The following is a 20,244-nucleotide window of genomic DNA, read 5'->3' on the forward strand; positions in this document are numbered from 1 at the left end:
CTTAAAATTTTTATGCTCTGTTTAGAAAAGGATCTTTAGTAACTCCAAAAATGGAAATATAAAAAAATTGATATATACTACTATCGAAATATAATACACACATCGCCATCTAGCCCCAAAGTAAGCATTGCTTGTTATACGGATACTACTATAGCTGATGAGTATTTTTATGAATATAATATACATAATTACTTATAAAATAAAAATAAACATCCAGACATTGAAAAACATTAATGTTCATCACATAAACATTTTCCAGTTGTGGGAATCCAACCTACGGCCTTGCACTCGGAAAGCAGGATCACTGCCCACTGCGTTATTCAACAGTTGAAAAATTATATTGTATAGATTGGATGCAATGCCCGCACGGTACATGTAGTGGCAATAACTAATCGTTGGCTTATCGCTATTTGGTTCATTAATCACGGGCCGCGCGTAATGTGGCAGTGATTACATTATCTACCTGCGACGCGCAGATACACTCGCACTTGACATATCTGACATAATATCAGCTCAAAGCCACGTAATGCGATCGCAGACAGAGATGTTTCGGGCGTGAAATTATTATTGCACTACCAAACTGTGTCTCAGATACATACGTACATTTGTAGTAATAGGTATTTGATTTAAAGCCTAGTTTTCGTCTTTCATTCCTATCCACGATACTCTTCAAATAAAGAAATAAAATATTCGTCTATATATAAAGTCGAAACAACAGTTTTTATTAAATTCTAATAGTTTTAAAGTGTATACTAATTTGCATCACATTTTACTCCACCAGACATCACAGATAGCGATGTGTCAAAGACAAGCTATATTGTTTTTAAAAATTTATGTCCCCGGCAAAGGAACTCAATTTTATTTCCTAACATTTTTTTCATTATTAATGTTAAAAAAACATTTTTTAAGAATTTATCTGAATTGTGTTCATTTTAATTTATCAGAATATTAGGTGTTTACTCTAAAGGAAAATCGGTAGGTACTATTAAGGGTCGTAGCAGATTAGTTGGAGCACTCAGTTGCTAGTAGGCCGATAACTGTTACGAGGATCTGCGGCTTACCGGAGATTGAGCACATTAAGCACTAAGCTGCCGTGCAATTGGTTTATGTTATCCGATTTATTGTACATAGAGATCTGCATACATATTAAACATTGTATAATCTATGGAACTGCCGTTTAGTCGGACCGACAATAATTTTGAACTCGAGTGGAGTATTTTGTTTGGAATTCTGTTCTAAATTCAAATTGATTTTATATTTAAGGTAATTCTATTTTCAAAAACAATTAGCAATTTGTTTTTATCAGTTTTGTTTTGGGGTATAGACAATAGAACTATAACATTTTACTGAGAACAGTATTAAAAAGATTATAAGAGCAGAGAAGAGTCACCGTGTGGTGACTCTTCTTCACAAAGTAAATAGTGGTTTTAGACAGACTAAAAACGTACAATGCTAGTGCCATTCCCTTTCAATGTTCTTTGTGGAAAAGGATAGCGCTATTTTGGGAGTTTTTATCTTAGTATAGGTTAAAGATTTAAAGGTACATTGTTAAATGTTAAGGTTGCTTCGCGCTCACCCCACCTTTCTGTGATGCTTTTTGATATGATTTGTCACAAGACGGCTTCTGAACCGGTGGTACAGTCACTACAAACATATAGTTTTTGCAGTCCTTGTAACTTTACTTTAAGCATGGTTGAAATAAATGAAATTTGTTTGTTTTCCTATTCATTCTCCCTCTCCTGGTCTATAAAGAGATATTCACTCAATTTCGCGTACAATACGCTAGCGGTTGTATGCAAATCGAGTTAGAATCAAATATTTAGAGAGCAGCGTCTACCAAAGCTGATTTAGGAACTTTACTGCGAGGGGACCAATTGAAAGTCGATACTGACTACCGCACTCCTGTAGTCTGAGAGCAAGTGAACGAATTGTATAGTGTTCATATTCATCGGTATAAAAATAACAAAGTCGAAAAGCTTCTTAGTTCTCGCAAGAACTACCAATGTGCCTAAGTAGTTATTTTTTGGTGTTGAATGGATATTGAGGAAGGCTTAAGGCAGTGCAAGATCATGTAATATCTTATGTTATTAGTAGTATTAGAACTGAATAAGAAGAAGCCCAAAGCAAACTTAGCGTTTTTTTGTTTTTTATTGTTTTCAGAGTTGATTGTGATACATATTGCTAAAAATTTAGAGTAATTCATACCAAAGTTTATATAATTTGGAATAAGCTTTCGTTTTATGAGAACTCTGAAATTATTTAGAGACATCTCAAAAAAGTTATTTTACTATTTGTTATATAAAGCCTAGTCAATTGTATTAAATTTCGCGTTCATGTTACTTCTAATATTGGATTGCTACAGCCCATTCTCCTTTATTTTTTTGTAATTATAAACCCATACCGGCCCACTACAGTGCACGAGTCTCCTCTCGGAATGAGGAAGGTTCAGGCCGCAGCCCGCCACGCTAGCCCAGTGCAAGTTGGTGCACTTCACACACCTTTGAGAACGTTATGGGGAACTCTCGCGATGTTTACCTTCACACTTCAAGCAAGTGATATTTTAATATTTTTAAACAAGTGTAATAAATTCTAGAATTAAATTCACCAGTTTCCAGTCTGTGACTATCTCACAAGCGGCAAAATTCCTGAGTTTTACTGAATCTGTACAGCGTGTGAATAAATTACAAGTTAGTTGGCATTATGCGAACGGTATGGTTGAGTCGGGTTCAGCCTCAAGGGCTTTAAGCGATAGTTTCACAATGCCGTGCTGTGTAACAACGTATAAATTGAATCTTATTTTGTGTGACACCCACTTTAAGGAAAAAAAGGTGTCATTATGTGGAAAGCAGAACATCTTGTTTGCATATTTTATCTTAAAAAGTCTGCGATGAATTGACTTGATGTTTTAACACAACATTCAATTTTACTTATCACCAGCTGTTGCCCACGGCTTCGTACGCGTTTTTTTGGTTTTTCATGAATCCTGCGAGGACCGTACATTTCCCGGGATAGAAATCAGCATTTGTGCTAATCCAGGGGAAAATCCATCTCCATTCCAAGATTCAGTCAAATTAGTTCAGTCGTTTTTGCGTGAAAGAGTAACAAACATGCATCCATCCATACAAACTTTCGCATTTATAATATTTAGTGGGATCATATAAAATTATAAACCCATTGCTGGCCTACTACAGGCACGTGTCTTCTCTTATAATGAGAAAGGTGTAGGCCGTAGAATACCACGCGTGCCTGGTGCAGATTGGTGGAAAGTCAACGTCTCCTGAGGATGCTCAGGTTTCGGAGCGAAACTTGCGTATCTTCGGCAACATACATTGCCGAAGATCTGTTTGGTGTGGAGTATAAGGATTGAAGAAATTATACTCGTAAATCACACCACAAACATTCTCCTGCTTTTCGCGGAGTATAGCAAATAAAGCTTAATTTTCATAATATATGGATTTCCGCAAAGTAACGCCTGCTTTTATCCAATGTTGTTTTATTGTTACAGTCCAAGCTGAACTGCGAAGTGCTCCATGACGAGCTGGCATTCGAGGTGCGCTGGGCTATCGCTGGCGACAGCATTGTGCTGCAGCTGGTCTCCAAGCTTGGTAAGTAGCAATGCAATACTCTCATCATCCTCGTCATTTCAACCGATGATACCTAGATCATAGGTTTTTCAGAAAGACTTCCATAGTCCACGGTCCTTTTTTTGTTACAATAATCAAGCAGATTGCCCAACTTATAAGTGTGAAACAATCGCGTATAAACAGAGCAACACTTCACAGGGCGTGGAACACGTCCTGCAGCGTGCCACCCTGTGTCCATCAACCTGAGGCAAAACCGGAACACAGCATTGCAATGTTGGTAGTACTTCCTCGGTCGAGCTATGTCACAAAAAGCTCTGCTATGGAATCAGCGACTGGCTTGCTGTCCACCACACGGTAGCCAGTCTAGCACCTTGGGACCTCAACATCCACCGCTCTTCTGGACAATGATACATATATTGATGCAATATTATATTACTAATATATTACATTACTAATAACTTTCTACTATATATGTCACTTCGTTGGGTACGACCTTCTATAGTTACCGATTATACAGTAGGTACAAAATTCAAGTGGGGACTGAGAAAAGGAATATTCCGGCTGAGCGTTTTGCACAGTTTTTTAATATAAACTTCCGGTCAGTATCCTATGTGTCTAGAGTTCAGGTTATGAGAATGATCACCAACCGTCCGTTGTTAGAAGCACTTTAAGAAAAATATGATATATATATATAGATCCATACTATTATTTTAAATGCGAAAGTGTGTCTTTTTGTCCGTTTGTTTATTTGTTTGTTACTACTTATTCCAATACGGCTATGCTCAGCTACTGCACCAATATTGATATAATTAAACATATATTGCCTTCATCCTGGAGATAGATACTTCGTATCTTCGAGCTATGGATGTAACGTCCTACGGATTTCCTCATTTCACGTAGAGATACTCTCAACATAGTTCTTTCAATCGCCCGCTGAGTGACTCTGAGACTTCTTACGAGGTCTATAGTAAACGACCACGTATCAGATCCGTAATTCACCACTGGCAACACGACCAGTTCGAAGACTCTGGTCTTTAGGCACTAAGAGATTTTGGACGAAAAGATGTCACGAAGTTTCCCAAACGCTCTCCATCCAATTTGGATTCGGTGGTTTATTCATTCCCAAAATTGGACCTACCGGTTCATGTGCCCTAGGTATATATATGAGTACATATTTGTATTATAGTTATCCATAAATAATGTAGTTCGATCTAGTTACAGTAAGTAGCTCTGCCGTACTAACAAGACGAAAAAAGAAAGAAATAAATAATGCCATCATTGAACAAGCCCACTAACAAATTTTTGTTGTAATATGTGGTTTACGCAGTTGACGCCGCAGTGAGTATTTGTACTATGTATACCATTGTGTAATGTGATACTGTGTTGTTGTTTGTGAACCCAATTAAATAAATCATTGTCGCTTGTTGCAGAGGACGGTGAGTACATGTCGTTCGGCATCTCCGGCAGCCCGGCGCACTCGCAGATGGTGGGCGGTGACGTGGCGGTGGGCTGGGTGGACAAGGCCACGCTCAAGGGCTACGCCGAGGACTACTACCTGGATGCCAAGAGCCAGTGCGCCGGAGCTCACGGCTCTTGTCCCGACGAAGCATTTGCGGTAAGACTTTGAAAGAGTATGTTTTTGCAATTGTTGTGATTAGAAACTCAATAAAACGACGACAGCAATGAGCGTTCTGGTTTTAAGTGGGAGGAATTTATAATTCCTGAGTTTTCTCCGGTCTGGTCTGGTTACGCTACATCAAAATAAGCTATTAATAACGTACCAGATCTGCAAAGTAAAAATGTAAGAAAAAAAATCTACGCGTCGACTCGGTGATGAAGGAAAATATCGTGATGAAACCTGCATACCTGAGAGTTCTCAAAGGTGTAGTCAACCAACTGTAACACCTTCTCAGTGTGGGAGAGACCCGTGCTCTGCAGTGGCTTAACATGATGATGAAGACAATGAATACTCAAATACTGAACATCAACCCATTGGCGGCCCACTACAGGGCGGGGCTCCGCTCAGAATAAGAAGGGTTCAGTCCACGACGTTGGCAAGTGCGGATTGGTAGACTTCACATGGCTTTGAGAACATTAAAGAGAACTACTCTCAGGCAAGCAGGTTTCCTCACGATGTTTTCCGTCACCCTTAAATCAAGTGATACTTAACTGTTTAAATAAAAAAATAACTAATAAACCGCTTTACAAAATTCTTACACCACAAGTTAAAGCTATATTCTAAGCGGGTAATTTAGGCCATATTTCACTTCAGCAATAATATAAAATTGAAAGGCCATTTCCAATCTTCACTAAAAGACATAGATTATAAATTCTTAAAAACGCATTATTTTTATTACAAACCTATCTAGAGGAGCTTTGCCATTTACAGCAAGTCATTTGGTATCTAGATAATGCGATTGTTCAATTTCAGCGAACAGATGTGACTGGCTATCGCAGATTATAGCAATTTAAGCTACATATTTATTTTGCTACCGCTACCATCTTAGACTGCATCATCACTTACCACCAGGTCAGATTTCAGTCAAGGGCTAACTTGTATAAATTCAATTTATTAAATATTTTCTTCGTTCACGTTTCTTGCGTTTTTCTGGTATAATAATATCCTACCAACTAGATGCCAAAACTCAAGTCGATTGTTTATATAGTTAGGGCGTAAAGGACAAATAAAAAAACACGTATTCCGCTTGCCTATTTATAATATTTCTATGGATATATCATTGCGTACTCAGGCGTTTCATATTACAAAAACCTTCCTCAAATTACTGTGAATTTACTTAAATCCATAAGAGCCACAGTTAAAGCGAATCTTTGGTGTGTTTGACTTCAAAGGGAGGGGTTATTAAAAAAGGTTGGTGAGGGTGAAGCCTCTCAATGCATCGCTGAACCTGCTACGCGGATAATGGAGATAATTGGAAGTTTATTTTTATCGGACATCAAAAACGAAGGAAGTTCCCAACTCGAACCACATGACAAGTGTATTTCATATAATTTCGCTGGGTTGACTTTATTCGATGAATTTTTTGATGATGAAGAATTTTCTGTTAAGTGCCGATCAAGCAATGTTGTTTCAGGTGGATAACGCCTCTGCGTTACGCTGGGTGTTAGTGGGGATTTTGGTCTCATCGGCGACTGAGTTCCACAAAACCGCTCTTAAATGATGCTGGAATAATATGTCTACTTCATTTACCAGAGGGACGCGAAATATGAAATGTAAACTCTTTTGTTGGGCACGGAACTTATATATGTACTTAGTTGTCCCAAACACTTGATAATAATAACCAACCGAGCTAAGTTTTTTTTTTATAATCACGAACCAGCAAGATGGCAAGTAGAAAGCCATGGTCTAAAACACAGCATTACTTGGCAGGCAAGAAAATAATACGTTCTACAAAGTGCCCGTGTCCATCAACTTAAATATTAAATCTTAGGTACCTGTAATGAAACCGGCAACCACGCCTTTCAGACCGAAACAGACAATGCAGCTCTGTCTCAAAAAGCTACCTAACCCCACCAAGTCAAGGTGGCCACCTCTCTTTTATTTAACAGAGAAAGAGAGAAACCCTGCAGTAAGTACTGTTACGGTAATTTTATAAAGTGGGTAAATAATTAAACTTATGTTCATGACATTGAGTTGGTTGGTATTTTTATATAAATATGGGTGCATTATCTATACAATCCAGTCCAACATGAACTCGAACGATGCAAAGATACCTCCCGGTATCTTAGTCGTTTTTCATTACGCTGACGATGATAGTCAATCAACGAATGTGCATTTTTTTTTATTCCACTACAAGTCAGCCCTCGACTGCAATCTCACCTGCTGTTAAGTGACGATGCAGCCTAAAATGGTAACGGGCTAACCTGTTAGGGGTATGGCAGTTATATAAAACCCATACCCTAATCGGTTTTTACGCAACATTGTTCCGGAACGCTAAATTGCTTAGCAGCATGTAAGTGGGTAGGATGGTAACTAGCCTCCCACCAGACCAGACCAGAGAAAATGAAGAACAGGACCTCCCATTTGAATCCATCCGCAACGCTCACCGCTGCTCCTAGGAGGTTATCAAAAGTTTAGTAGTTCTAATATTATTCCAATCCGATATTATGTCAAGGATAGTAGGTGGAATATGTAATTTCAATACATCGGGCAACTCCGATGAGACGCCCGTAACTATATTGTGCGGCGACCTATTGGACGAGGTCGGGCGTAATCTAATACTGTATGATACATTAATCCAATTCCACCGCCCAGATTGTTATCAGCAGCGTAACGTTTAAGTTATATCTCATACTTACATAAACGTCTTATATGATCGAGGAGGTTTCATTATTCGTATATGCAAGCAAAAACTATTTGATTTTAGCAAGCATACAATGCAACGTAAATAAATGGAGTTCTGATTTTTAACGCTTTTTCCCAATTATTGTATAGTTGTGCGGGCCGCTCCGGAATTTCCTTTCTATGGAGAGTAGTAAGAAGTGAGTGAGTTAGTTGAGTAAGTTATAGTTAGTTGTAAGTAAACGCCCGTTACTTGGCACGCATTCGGCATTTATGACACTGCTTTTAGGAAGTTAATTAAATGTGTAACCGACACCGAATCAAAGCAATGTGCGATGTCAGCATTATCGCTGAACATAAAAATGCGGCGTGGGGTAGGTCGTACAAAGGTATAAATCGCTTGTGGTCATTACTACGTAGTAAAACTACGAGTATAAACTTTCCAAAGGAGGACATGGTTTACGGTGTAATTGCATGTGGGGCTTAACACCTACGCCTCAGTTTGATGGACACAAGGCGGCACGTTGCAGGACGCGTCAAAAAGGCAAATAATCTTACGAAAGCAACGTATTACGTAACCAAGATATAATGGTATGACTTTGTATAAGTTTAGACAAAATAATGTATAAAACATGACATAAATATGTAGGTACAATGCTATTTCATACCACCTAATAGCTCCTGGAACTTGGAAGCTAGTTTATTTCTCGCCTTTCTGTCACTGTCACGTCAAACGCAATGGTGTCACCATCATATGCTCTCCTTCCACAATAAGAAGGGGCTAGGGGGAGTCCATCACGCTGGCCCAGTGCAGATTGGTGGACTCCAACATACGGTTTAGAACTCTCTGGTATGTAGGTTTCCACACGATCTTTTGCTTCACCGTCGAAGCAAGTGATATTTTGAATTACTTAAAACGCATATATAACTTAGAAAGGTTGTGCTGTTTGTGGGGATTTGAACTCGGCCCCACGAAAGTAAAGTCGAGCTCCTACCCACTGCACGATCACCGCTCCACTAATAGTGGTAATGGTGTTTTGACAAGTAAATAAGTATGGAGTCTGGAAGCCGGCTTCTATACGTCTCTGTTTCACACATTATTTTTTTAAACTCTCTGTCTCTGTCTGATCGTAGCATGAGCTGCAAAGACGACAACAAGACAAAAAGTTTCGAAACGATAAGTCTCTAGTGTGAACTCTCGCTATACACTTTGTATTGTGCCCCCCGCACCGATAATCTCGAACCCTACATACTACCCGTCAGATCTCGATAATATATTGCGCACCTAAATTAGACTCATTCAAAAATAGCTCCTATATCATGCGGAGTAGAGGCAAACATGTTATAAACATATTGAAATATTGTTGTTGTAGAAACAATTTGTTCTGTTATCCTAAAGATAGATTAAGAGCTGTTAACTATTAATGCAATGTGTGTTGTACAAATTAAACACACATTACAAAGTAACGCAATGACCTTACCTAGAACTGCCAACTCAATATGATGAGGGCAATCCGCTTTTGATCTTTTAATGTAGAGAAAAAGTAAATACCCGCCAAGTACCATTATCTATAAAAACGGCAAAATGATATCCGTTGTATGGGAGCCCAATTAGTTTTTTAGTATTTGTTTTTATAGCAGCAGTAGAGATCATCATCAGACGGACAGACAGACCGAAAGAGGACGCGGAGTTTTGGCAATATGGTCCCGCTTTACCGTTAGGGTATCCTAGAAATCACTATGTTAATTTTGCAAAATGCTGATAGCACCTGGTTCTCAAACATTCATATAAAGCATAAAATATTATTGGCTATTAATGTAATCAAGGCGTTCTAGAACATGTTTCCATAATGATAAGCTATTTACTTCAAAAATTGCTCTTTTTTGTAAGAATGAGACTGGCAGCTTGTCCAAAACTACCCTCACTCTAAGATTATTCAAGATGACTTTCATTTTTTATTTATATAGATTTCTTCTTCTTCTTTGGGTTAATGGCTTATTGTCATGCCTGCACGGCATAGTTTACTTCGCTTTATATAGATTTGTACCTATATATTTCATGTACGGTTAACAAGCTAACATATAATTTGGATTAAAATCTGATTACAATATAATGCTCTAGCTCTTATTATAAATCTCGGCAAATTTCCGTATGCATAGTTTATGGAAGATCAAGTTGAACACATGCCGAAAATTAATGGTATTTTGAAACGAAAGCTGAAATATGTAACACTGCATACCGCAATAATTTATTTCAATAAGTATTGTTTGCTTAACAAGCAACGAGATGAACAAGGTGAAGGTAGGTATATTAAAAAAACACTGTTATTATATTACGGGGAACATATTTAAAGCATAAAATAAACCACGAATCATCGTGCCCACTCGCCCACCATCATTTTTTAAGAAGGCGCTAAACTAAACGCGTTTCGAAAACTTTACTTAAATTAAATATTTAACCGTTTGGGGGTAGAACGTTTCTCAGCGTTTGTACCAATTTTCATCGATTTAACTATGGGTTGTAAACAGTTTTTAGCATTTGTAATATTCATCACTATTTTAATTACATTTATATCAATTATATTTACATCCCGAGTTATAACAGGTGAACTCACGCTTGACATGACGAAATTACACTATAAAGAAAAAGGAAAATAAAGAAGTTTGTTGCTCAAATTCTACCTGGGCTACGTAGAGCACAACTTTTTGTAAATCTACTTTTGCAAGAAAAAAATAAGTTTATTAGAATCTTATTAGTCTTATTAGCCATTTCCCGCGACTTTGCCCGCATTTGTAAGGATTTTAAAAATGTGCTGAATCATTTTTTTCCAGGATAAAAAGTATCTAATGTTCGTTTCCAGAATACGAGTTATCTATGATTATACCTGGGTAGGTGTAGTGCTGAAGCTGTGCATAACATAGCGCTACCCTAATGTAGCTTTAATATAATGAAAAGAGAATAAACAAACAGACATACTTTCCAATTTGTTAAATGAGATGTAGAGCTTTGTGTGACAGAGCTCGTTCGAGGAAGTAGTATCTTGCTTATTTCTGCCCCTAAATCAACGTTGTTGCAATGCTGTGTTTCGGTCTGAAGGGCGTGGTTGCCGGTGTAATTGTGTGAAGTTCAACACCTACACCTCAGGTTGACGGATGTAGGGCGTGGCCTGCGAAGTATTGATCTGTTTATACGTGAAGGATTTTAACTTACCATCAGGTGGGCCATCTGCTAGGTCATAAAAAATAATAATCTAAAGCTAAATTCCTTATTAATTTACAGAAAGGTACCAGCTCGGTGCGCATGCTCAACGCAGCACTTGTAAACGGTTACTCCATAGTGACGTACCAGCGGCCCCTGAAGGCTGCCGACAGCTTCGACCTGCCGATCTTCACCAACGCCTCCCAGCCTATCATCTGGGCCGTCGGACCCCTCAACTCAAAGCAGGAAGTGTCGTACCATCAGTACTTTACAAAGGTAACATCATTATATTGATTATTTATTGAAACAATATTAAAGCATTTTCAATTACAGATCACGAATTTCAGGGTTCGAATTCCATCCAAGTCGGGAAAAAAATTTAGTTGCGTATTTTCTGTTAAAGATTTTTTTCAGTACCAGCCTGGAGTTAGGAAATTGGTAGTGTCAACCCCCGTGCCTCGGAGAGCTCGTTCAGTCTTCTGACCCGGTTATTATCACTTGTGATAATAGTCGTTAAAGCCCACCAACCCACGTTAGAGCAGCGCGTTGAGTCTATGCTCTAAAACCATCTCTCCTATAACAGATCAAGATACAAATCCCGTGGGAACCGTTTATTTCCTGGGATATAAGCCTTTGTTACTCTCTGTCCAGTCAACTAACTCTATGCAAAAAATAAAGTTCATTGGTTGCTTAGTTAGGGCGTGAATGCAGGACAAACAAACAAACACCCTTTGGCATTTATTAGCTATTGGACTCTTCACTATAAATTCAAAATTGAAATACAAAAATTCAAACTACCTACCCTCCGCGGTGAAGCCATAAGTACCCCTCAGGTGGTTATCGGCTACTGTCCGTCCGAAAAGAAAAATACCACAAACCCGAACGCATTGTAGAAATACTTGAAAGACCAGTATGTTGGTCTATATATTTTTTCTTAGTTATGGAAGAGTGGGGTCTCCTGACACATGTATGCTTGCTAGGAGGTATCCAAACCATATAATATTATATAATTTAGTGTGCAAGAAACGAATTGTATCACACTTATGTAATAACGTCAAGATAACCCTAACGAACTAGGCAAAAAATTTCAGACAAGATAATATATAGAATTATAGTAGTGAGGCCGTAGCACTCTAACCTTTTCGTGCGGCATTCTGGTTGGCTATTAAAGGTCGCGACCTGAAGACTTGGCAGCTCATGACGTCACTAGCTTGCTCAGCGCCTAGTGAACTTAAAAAGCAACTTTGTATCAAGTCAGAAGCCGCAGTTAATTTTAGTAGGCGCGTACAGAATAATTCCAATTATTATAATTATAGTTATGAAGAGGAATTAATTGAAATAAAATAGTTACTTGAAATTTTATGGCAGTGAAAATTTTTTAGAGTACCTACTTTTGTTTATTTCATGAAAAGACCGCTACAAACTATTTAACTAGAGACTAATATAAACAAATCAAAATACTAGACTATGAAAAGTGAAAACCTGTTATTTAAATAAGCTGTTTGAGCTTGCTTGCTTTAAATAATAATGATAATAATCTACTTTATCATCAGGCATTATATCCATTAATAAAGTAATTTTTATAGTATTTACTTTAATCTCTTAGGAAATTTGAAACTTTGGACAAATTGAAGGTGATTTTTCCTGTAAATCTTTAACATGGTAAATGGATCCCGACTAAGTTTTTAACACAAAAACCTCATACTAAGAAAATATTGTTCGAAAAAAAAAAATTATCCTAAATTTTCAATACTCCTCGAAAGAAATTTTTTTTTCGCGTAAATTATGTTTAATTCCGCGAAAAATAAGATGTCATGGATTTCCGCAATGTAACGCATGCTTCGATCAAAAATATCTCATCTTGTAATTTCACAGGGTGACAAATTCATTGAGTTCGGAAGACCACCGCTATGGAACTGTCCTATGCCAGAAGGCGAAGAAGAGCAGACGACACCAGAAGTGCATCGGGCAACCCCAGTCAGACCAGCGGCTCACGAAAATGTACGTATGAAATTAAAAAACTAGCTAAGTTTTATTTTATTACTAGTTGTCCGCGTTTATTACGGTTTTGTACAAATGAACCGTTTGTTTCCCTTGAGTAAAAAGTAGCTTATGTTACGCTCCGTCCTTTCAACTAACTCTACGTCAAAAATCAAATAAGTACTAAAGTGGACATTAATTTTATCTCTAAGACAAACAGTTCAGGCTATTGACGATTTTAACATCTATTAGTTCGTGTATTTCAGTAATTTAATCAACTTTAAAATGTATCTAAACTACATGACAATTTAATAATAATATGAATTATGATCACCTTGATCTGATGTTGTCACTAGCACATCACGGTCTGCTCTGATCCTAAGTGATTACAGCAAAAGTGTTAGGCTAATTTTCATACGTTTTAAGAATGTATCTCTCCTGGGAGTACTGCTGAAGTTTTCCACCATGTAGGGTTCCGAAAAGAGAGTATTCATTGGTTTTTGAACCCATATCAAGTTTTACCCCTAATAGCGATTTTACCAATTTCAGTACTCATTTTGTAAAAGTATAATTACCATAGAATAACAGATGATAACAGAATCCTTAGAGCTCAGTGCATGTAAATTTTTCATTATATTCGAAACTCCGTTTCTCGTGAAATCTCGCAATTTGAATAAATCGTTAATACACAAGCTTGAATGTGACTGCATTCTCGCGCGGGTTTTTAAAAATTAAGCTATTCGGAACTTGCCCATTACGTTTTATAAATATCAATGTAGTTACCACAACTCACAAGTAGGCATATAGGTCGGAGAACCGATAGACATTGGGGCACCGGTAAACGCAGCGTTGGTCGGGCCCCATCGAGGTAAACAGACGATATCAAGCGAGTCGCTGGGAGCCGCTGGAAACAAGCGGCCCAGCACCGTGGATTTTGAAACTCCCCAGAAAAGACATATGTCAATCAGGAGAGTACAGTCGGTTGATATGATGATGATTAATGTAATAACAAAGACCACATCGTCACAATACTAATCTGTATGATTTCCGGGTCCAGACAAAAATTGGGCAAGTAATCAGACAATATTACAACATCCAACACAATATTATCCATATCCAGAAGTTATTATTACAGGTATTATAAACTAGGTTCAACTTGAATCATTTGAATTTTCTTCCTAAAAGCCTTGTTGTAATAACTGCAGTAGTTAAAATATGTGAACTGCATTTTAAACGACTTGCGAACTTGAACTTGAGAGCATGTTTGAAAAGTCATAAAGGTGTTTATGGTGGACAAGGCGAAATAACATTGTGCCTCAGATACATCCTTTTTTTGCTATTTTTTTTTATTTTGATTTACTAAAAAGAAATGCCGAGCAAGGCTAGGTCATTCATGTACTACATATATTCACCCTTCTTATATTCCAGGCAGCAATAATAAGGCCGAACCCCGTGCCAACCCCGAAGCCTTCTGCCAAGGCGAAGCCGTGGGACATCCCCGGCATTCAATGCTACGAGCCTCCAGACGGTGTTCTGTATGCTCAGATGGGCCCCACGGGAGGGAAACAAGGATATCCTGCGATTACTGGTAACTAACAAAAAACAATTATTTTCTAGTTTCAAGACTTTTTTACACACAGGCATTATTTAAACTTTAATAGTGAAGTTTTATAGTGTCTTTGTATAACTCCGTTCATAATGACTCTACTTTAGAAGTGGGCAAGAAACTCTGCAGTTTTCTACTTAAAAAAAAAGACCTTCGAACAGTAGACCTTCCAAACATAAACCATCAATAGGGCTGGTTTAACCGAAATTTCAAAGTAAGCAATTCATTGCATTTTAAGGAGCTGCACACGATGCCGAAGGTCCTCTTCACATCTTCACCAAATTTCTATTTGAAAAATTTGATGTAAATACTTTTCAAATAAAAAAAAAACTACACTACCCGATGTTGATAAAATTCTATAAGGTTTTGTCCCGCGGCAAGCGAAGCGTCGGTGACAACTGTATTCTGACCTTCCATCATCTCACGGCAAAATACATCTAGTATGGCAAAAACCGATAGACTGACGGAGCTGATAGAACTGATAAAAAACAGCTTTGCTCGCTCGATCAGTAAGAAGCAATAACATTAACTTATTTTTCTTCCACCAGGTCACGTCGGTTGGGGTATATCCTGGTACATCAACGGCCTTCTGATCCCAGAGGTGACAGTGGTCCGCGGAAAGAAGTATACCTTCGTGGTGGAGGGCGGTACAGATCCTGATGTACCAGCACGGTATCACCCCTTCTATATCACCAACGATCCCGTCGGAGGGTACTATCACAAATCTGATGCTGAAAAGAAGGTTGGTAACGACGAAGTTTTTTTGCATATAATAATTGATGTGCCAAGCAGATGGCCCATCTGTTAGTAAGTGAAAACCATCGCCTATAAACAGAGCAACACTTCGCAGGGCATGCCAGGAAGATGACCTGCAACGAGCCGCCTCTAGTCATAACAAAGACCACAGAGCTCACCACTGCACCAGAGGACGCCATGGACGCTTTATTTTTGTGAATATATTTTTCCTAAATTTTGGGTCCAGCTGTATCATCAAGTTCCATTCATCATATCAACCCATTACCATCCCGTACCCGCCCAGTGCTTATTGGTGGACTCCACACGCTCTTGAGAATATTATGGAGAACTCTGAGGCATGCAAGTTTCCTCGTGATGTTTCCTTCAGCGTTCTATCAATAAAACTATTAATATCACAAAATAATAATATTAAATAATGCACAGGGTATAGAAATCTACGCTGGAGTCCGTCGAACACGCACCGGAGATTTAATACCTACTGGAGTTGGCCGCCTTTGCAACTGGACCCCTGACCAGAACGGCCCTGAAGCCGATGAGTACCCTAGCTTCGGAGCTTACCAGAGATCCCTGACCCTCGTGTGTGAGGAAGGCAACCCGGGAGTCGTCACTTGGATCCCTGACAAGAATACCCCTGATACTGTATATTATCAGGTAAAGTTTAATTCATTTCCTAAAGTATACGCCACGAAAGTTGAAAATGTAGCGCCCAAAGTGAATATTTATGGCAGACAAAGTAATTTTATTTAAATTCAAATATATATGGATATTTTCTATTGTCACGAGGTGACGGATAAACCTATTTCTTTATATAGGGTGGTATAAAAATATAGCGCATAGCAAAAGATGAAACGCTCATAACAAACTCTATTTTTGCTATCGCCATTTAAAGTGTTTATGTATGATCTGCGGGCGAAATTTTAATATCGGGTCTCTTGTAAGCAAATGTAGTAGCTTTTTGAGGCAATCGCTCGGTTTTGTGAAATTGTTAGCTCGATCTCGCTAAACAGAAACAGTTTTGTTTGAATTCAGAAGTTGTAAGAATTGCAGTACCTAGAGTTGAACGGTTTCAGTGTCATAAAGGAACAGGGCTTGTACTTTCAACTTTCGTGACGGGAGCTGCTGTTCTCTTAGACTGTTCATGATCTATTCTTTTTTAACTTTTCATCTCAATACTTGTGAAAAGTTCTTCAATTGGCATGCATTCAATAAGAACTTAACTCAACTGTAAAAAGTTCATCTTGAAAGTTTATTTCCACTTTATTATATTTTATAAGCTTTGCTATACGTCTCGAAACTTATTTGTACAAAGTTTTAAGCCATTGACTAGACTGCGTAGTTTAGAATATTCATTTTATTTCCGTTCATATTTCAAATCGTTAAATACACAATTGATTTATAATTTAATAGCTTGAAATACTGCTAATAAATATTGCCCATTAATTGATCGAACATTCGACTAATTGGTTTTTATTAATAATAATAAACATTACTTATCTAATAAGCATTATTTATATTCATCTAGGTTTCTGTTACCGTGAATGCTATGCTGTATTTAATTTGTAGATAGAATATTTACATCTTCATGAATGTATTATAATCAGTTTCATATATGTGTTCTGTTGTATATAATCCTTACTATCTTTTATGTTTCAGCCTTCAAGTCTTCTTTCGCATGAGGTTTACTGTGTTTCTTATTATTTTTATCTGTGATAAACGTTTAATTGATATAATTTTGAAACAGCAAACTTAAATTACTTTTTCATTCTAGTGTTTCACTCACCGCCACCTTGGTTGGAAAATAAACGTGGTCGATGAGTGTGACGCCACAGATGCAGAGGAGAGTAGACTCGTTGAGTCTGTAGCCCTACCCGGGGATCTTATGGGCGAAGAATCAATACAGGTACAAAACCGTGTGAAACCAGACTTAAACTTTTTAAATCAGCGCCAAAAAGTTGAGAAAATAATCAATACGAAACAAAATTATAACGATTTCAGTAGCAATAAAGGTGACAGCGGCCTCTCGGGGGAAATATATCCGGAACCACCAAGAAACTTCAACTACCCCGACGGACAAGAGTATGAATTGCCTATAACCAAAGTACAAATCAAAGAAGTCATTGAAGCAGTTGAAAGCTTAGAAGAACAAATGAAAGATGAAATGAAAAGAAATGCAACCGGTGCTTTAAAGCTATCACAGTACCAAGTACACGAAGATGTCAAGGAGTTGTTTGTGCCTGAACAGCCAATAAGAGACGGTGACGAATATGTGGTTGATATGGGCAAGCTACCAGAGAGCTTTTTGTTACCCCCTAATCAGACTCCACAGACTTTACACAATGTTCTACGACCTAATTCCCCAAGTAAACCAATGGGCAATATGCGACCACCTTTCCGCAGACCTTCACCACCTGAAATAAAAATCCGGAGACCTTATCCTATGCATCAGAAAGTAAACAGCCCTTATCCTTTGCCAATGCCCAATCCGCATGGAACCTATAGTATGTCGAAGAAACCAAACAAATACCCTAATAATCGCCCTCCACCAAATATGAACAGACCCCAACAGTCTAACATTCCACCCATGAAAGCAATGCCATCTCTTCATCCACCGAAAAATATATTGAATCGTGGCCCTCCTAAACATCCACAAAAACTATCTAACGCACCAGCACAGACGATTATTATGGGCAATCCAAGTAATAATATTGGAGTACCACTTCAAAGTCAAACTTTGAGCTTGGGTCACACTGATATAATTGCTAATCAAGTGGTACAGAGTCAAATAACTCTACCCGGAGTTAGCGATGCTGTAGTGCAGCAAAGTGCACCTCCGATATATTTCAATAAACCAGGTCAAATAATTTTAGGAAAGCCCATGGACCATCCGTTACCATTAGATCAGCAGATGCAAATTATACCAAATAGACAACAACAACATCATCATCAACAACAACAACAGAATCAACAACATCAACAACAAAAACATCAACAAAATCAACAACAACATCAACAAAATCAACAACTACATCAACAAAATCAACATCAGTATCATCATCAACAACAACAAACTCACCAACAGCAACAACAACATCAGCAAAATCAACAACAACATACAAGTCATACTATAAGAGTATATTCTACTCCAATACCTGAGGTATATATCCAGACTTCTACGCCTCGCACCAAATTGAATGAAAATGTTTACACACATTCACAAACTGATTTAAAATCATCCGACTTCATTGGTCAGTCTACTGATTCCTCTACTTTTACACCCGCGGTCAATACTGGTTTTAAACCTGACTCTATTGTGATCGAAAGTGGGTTCAAACCAATTATTCGGGAGCCGTTGATGGCTGGTGAGGACAAAATCGCAGAGTATGAAGGTAATAACATAAACAGAAGGGAAGACACCGACGTAGAAGAGGATTATGAAGAAGCTCCTCAGTATATTAATCATAACCATGCTTATCCCAGTGACAAAATAACTGAATCATTCGAACCTATGTTTATACCTTCTCCTCCAGATCATTTAGTATCAAATAATGATAGAACTAAAGAAGTATTTCCAAGTAATCATGCCAAGGAAGACAGACCGCATCCAGTGTATGTAAAAACTGAAAATGAATTAAATGCTCTATTTAGTAAAAAGAATATGAATCGGGCTGTTCCGAGTGACATGATAATGGACTCAGATAAAATAAGTCCTCAGTATTTACCACCTGTTCCAAAGAGTCCTAAAGAACATGCACAAAAGTTAACGTCAGAACAAACATTCACAACCTATGACGGCAAAACTGTGTCAGCTACATCGTTGACTAGTGTACCAGAAGTAAAAACCAGTCCTAAGATATTTTCCTCTAAATTACCAGCAAATACAGAGTTACTTCTTAAGACCCCACAATTCGGTCCATTCAAAGGAGAAATTCCTCCAGTAATTGCAGAACACATAAAGAAAGATACAACAAGTGTCCCTGCACCCGTTTATAAAGATACAAGAACAACTCATTTAAAACTAGTTCAGTTTTTACATAAACCAGACTCTACTCCAGTAGATGACTTAACACCCGAAGCTAGTGAGATACATGAGGAAAATGCAGAGAAGCAATCGAACGATGATGAAAATACAGATGAAAATGAAGATGAAGAAGAATACGAAGAAGACGGAGAGGAAGAAGAAGAAAGCAGACGTCGCAAAAGAGATACAAAAACAGCCCAATTTGAAAGAGACAATGTTCACGAAGAGACAACAGTAATAAGTAAAAAAGAAAATGTTTTAATTAATCACATTGAATTTGAAAAAACTTCTTCGGCTCCGAAAAAATCCTGTAATATTATAAAGTATTTTTTAATTGTTACACTACTGTTAAAGTGCTTTTAAATCCTGTTAAGATTATTTAATAATTTATTTATTGGATTAAATTATTGTGCCTTGCCATTGAATGCATTTGGTTGATTGTAATAGTATTATATTTAAGTATTTTAGCTGAGGGTGTCCAAAGTCTTCGCATTCAGCTGCTCCTTGACGTTGCACTCAAACCTGTTACCACTTTAATACGCATAATGCAGTTCAATACTCTGTTAGACTTAAGGTTTTGTAAATATTTTTTATGATTAATAATAAAAGTAGAGTTACATTTTCATGATCGTTTTATTTTTGTACTACGTTTTATCTAGAGTGTTTATATATTGGTGGTAAATAAAAGAAAATCATGTAAAGCTGAACGTAAGCTGATGTTGAAGAGCAGAGCAGAGCAGGTTTACTAACATATGAAAAGTTTATGTAATTATTTTCCTATGTGCTGACCTTAATATAACC

At 37.7% G+C, this 20,244-nt stretch overlaps 1 protein-coding gene across 2 annotated transcripts in view; it reads left to right on the top strand.

Annotated features, from left to right (window-relative positions):
• The window catches only part of LOC120634123 (protein Skeletor, isoforms B/C), a 109,578-nt gene extending 89,512 nt beyond the window's left edge, over positions 1-20,066 (top strand). The window contains exons 7-15 of one of the 2 annotated variants that reach the window (XM_039904516.1): positions 3,506-3,605; positions 5,015-5,199; positions 11,165-11,359; positions 12,959-13,084; positions 14,492-14,651; positions 15,218-15,411; positions 15,849-16,076; positions 17,194-18,346; positions 18,536-20,066. In XM_039904516.1, the coding sequence (XP_039760450.1) occupies positions 3,506-3,605; positions 5,015-5,199; positions 11,165-11,359; positions 12,959-13,084; positions 14,492-14,651; positions 15,218-15,411; positions 15,849-16,076; positions 17,194-18,346; positions 18,536-19,806 (3,612 nt within the window). In that variant the 3' untranslated portion in view covers positions 19,807-20,066. Of the gene's footprint in view, positions 1-3,505; positions 3,606-5,014; positions 5,200-11,164; positions 11,360-12,958; positions 13,085-14,491; positions 14,652-15,217; positions 15,412-15,848; positions 16,077-17,193; positions 18,347-18,535 lie in introns of those variants that run through there. The other variant, XM_039904515.1, reaches the window with a different exon arrangement.
• Positions 20,067-20,244: the final 178 nt, after the last annotated feature.

This window comes from Pararge aegeria, chromosome 23 (genome assembly GCF_905163445.1).
Source record: "Pararge aegeria chromosome 23, ilParAegt1.1, whole genome shotgun sequence".
Taxonomy (NCBI): Eukaryota; Metazoa; Arthropoda; class Insecta; order Lepidoptera; family Nymphalidae; genus Pararge; species Pararge aegeria.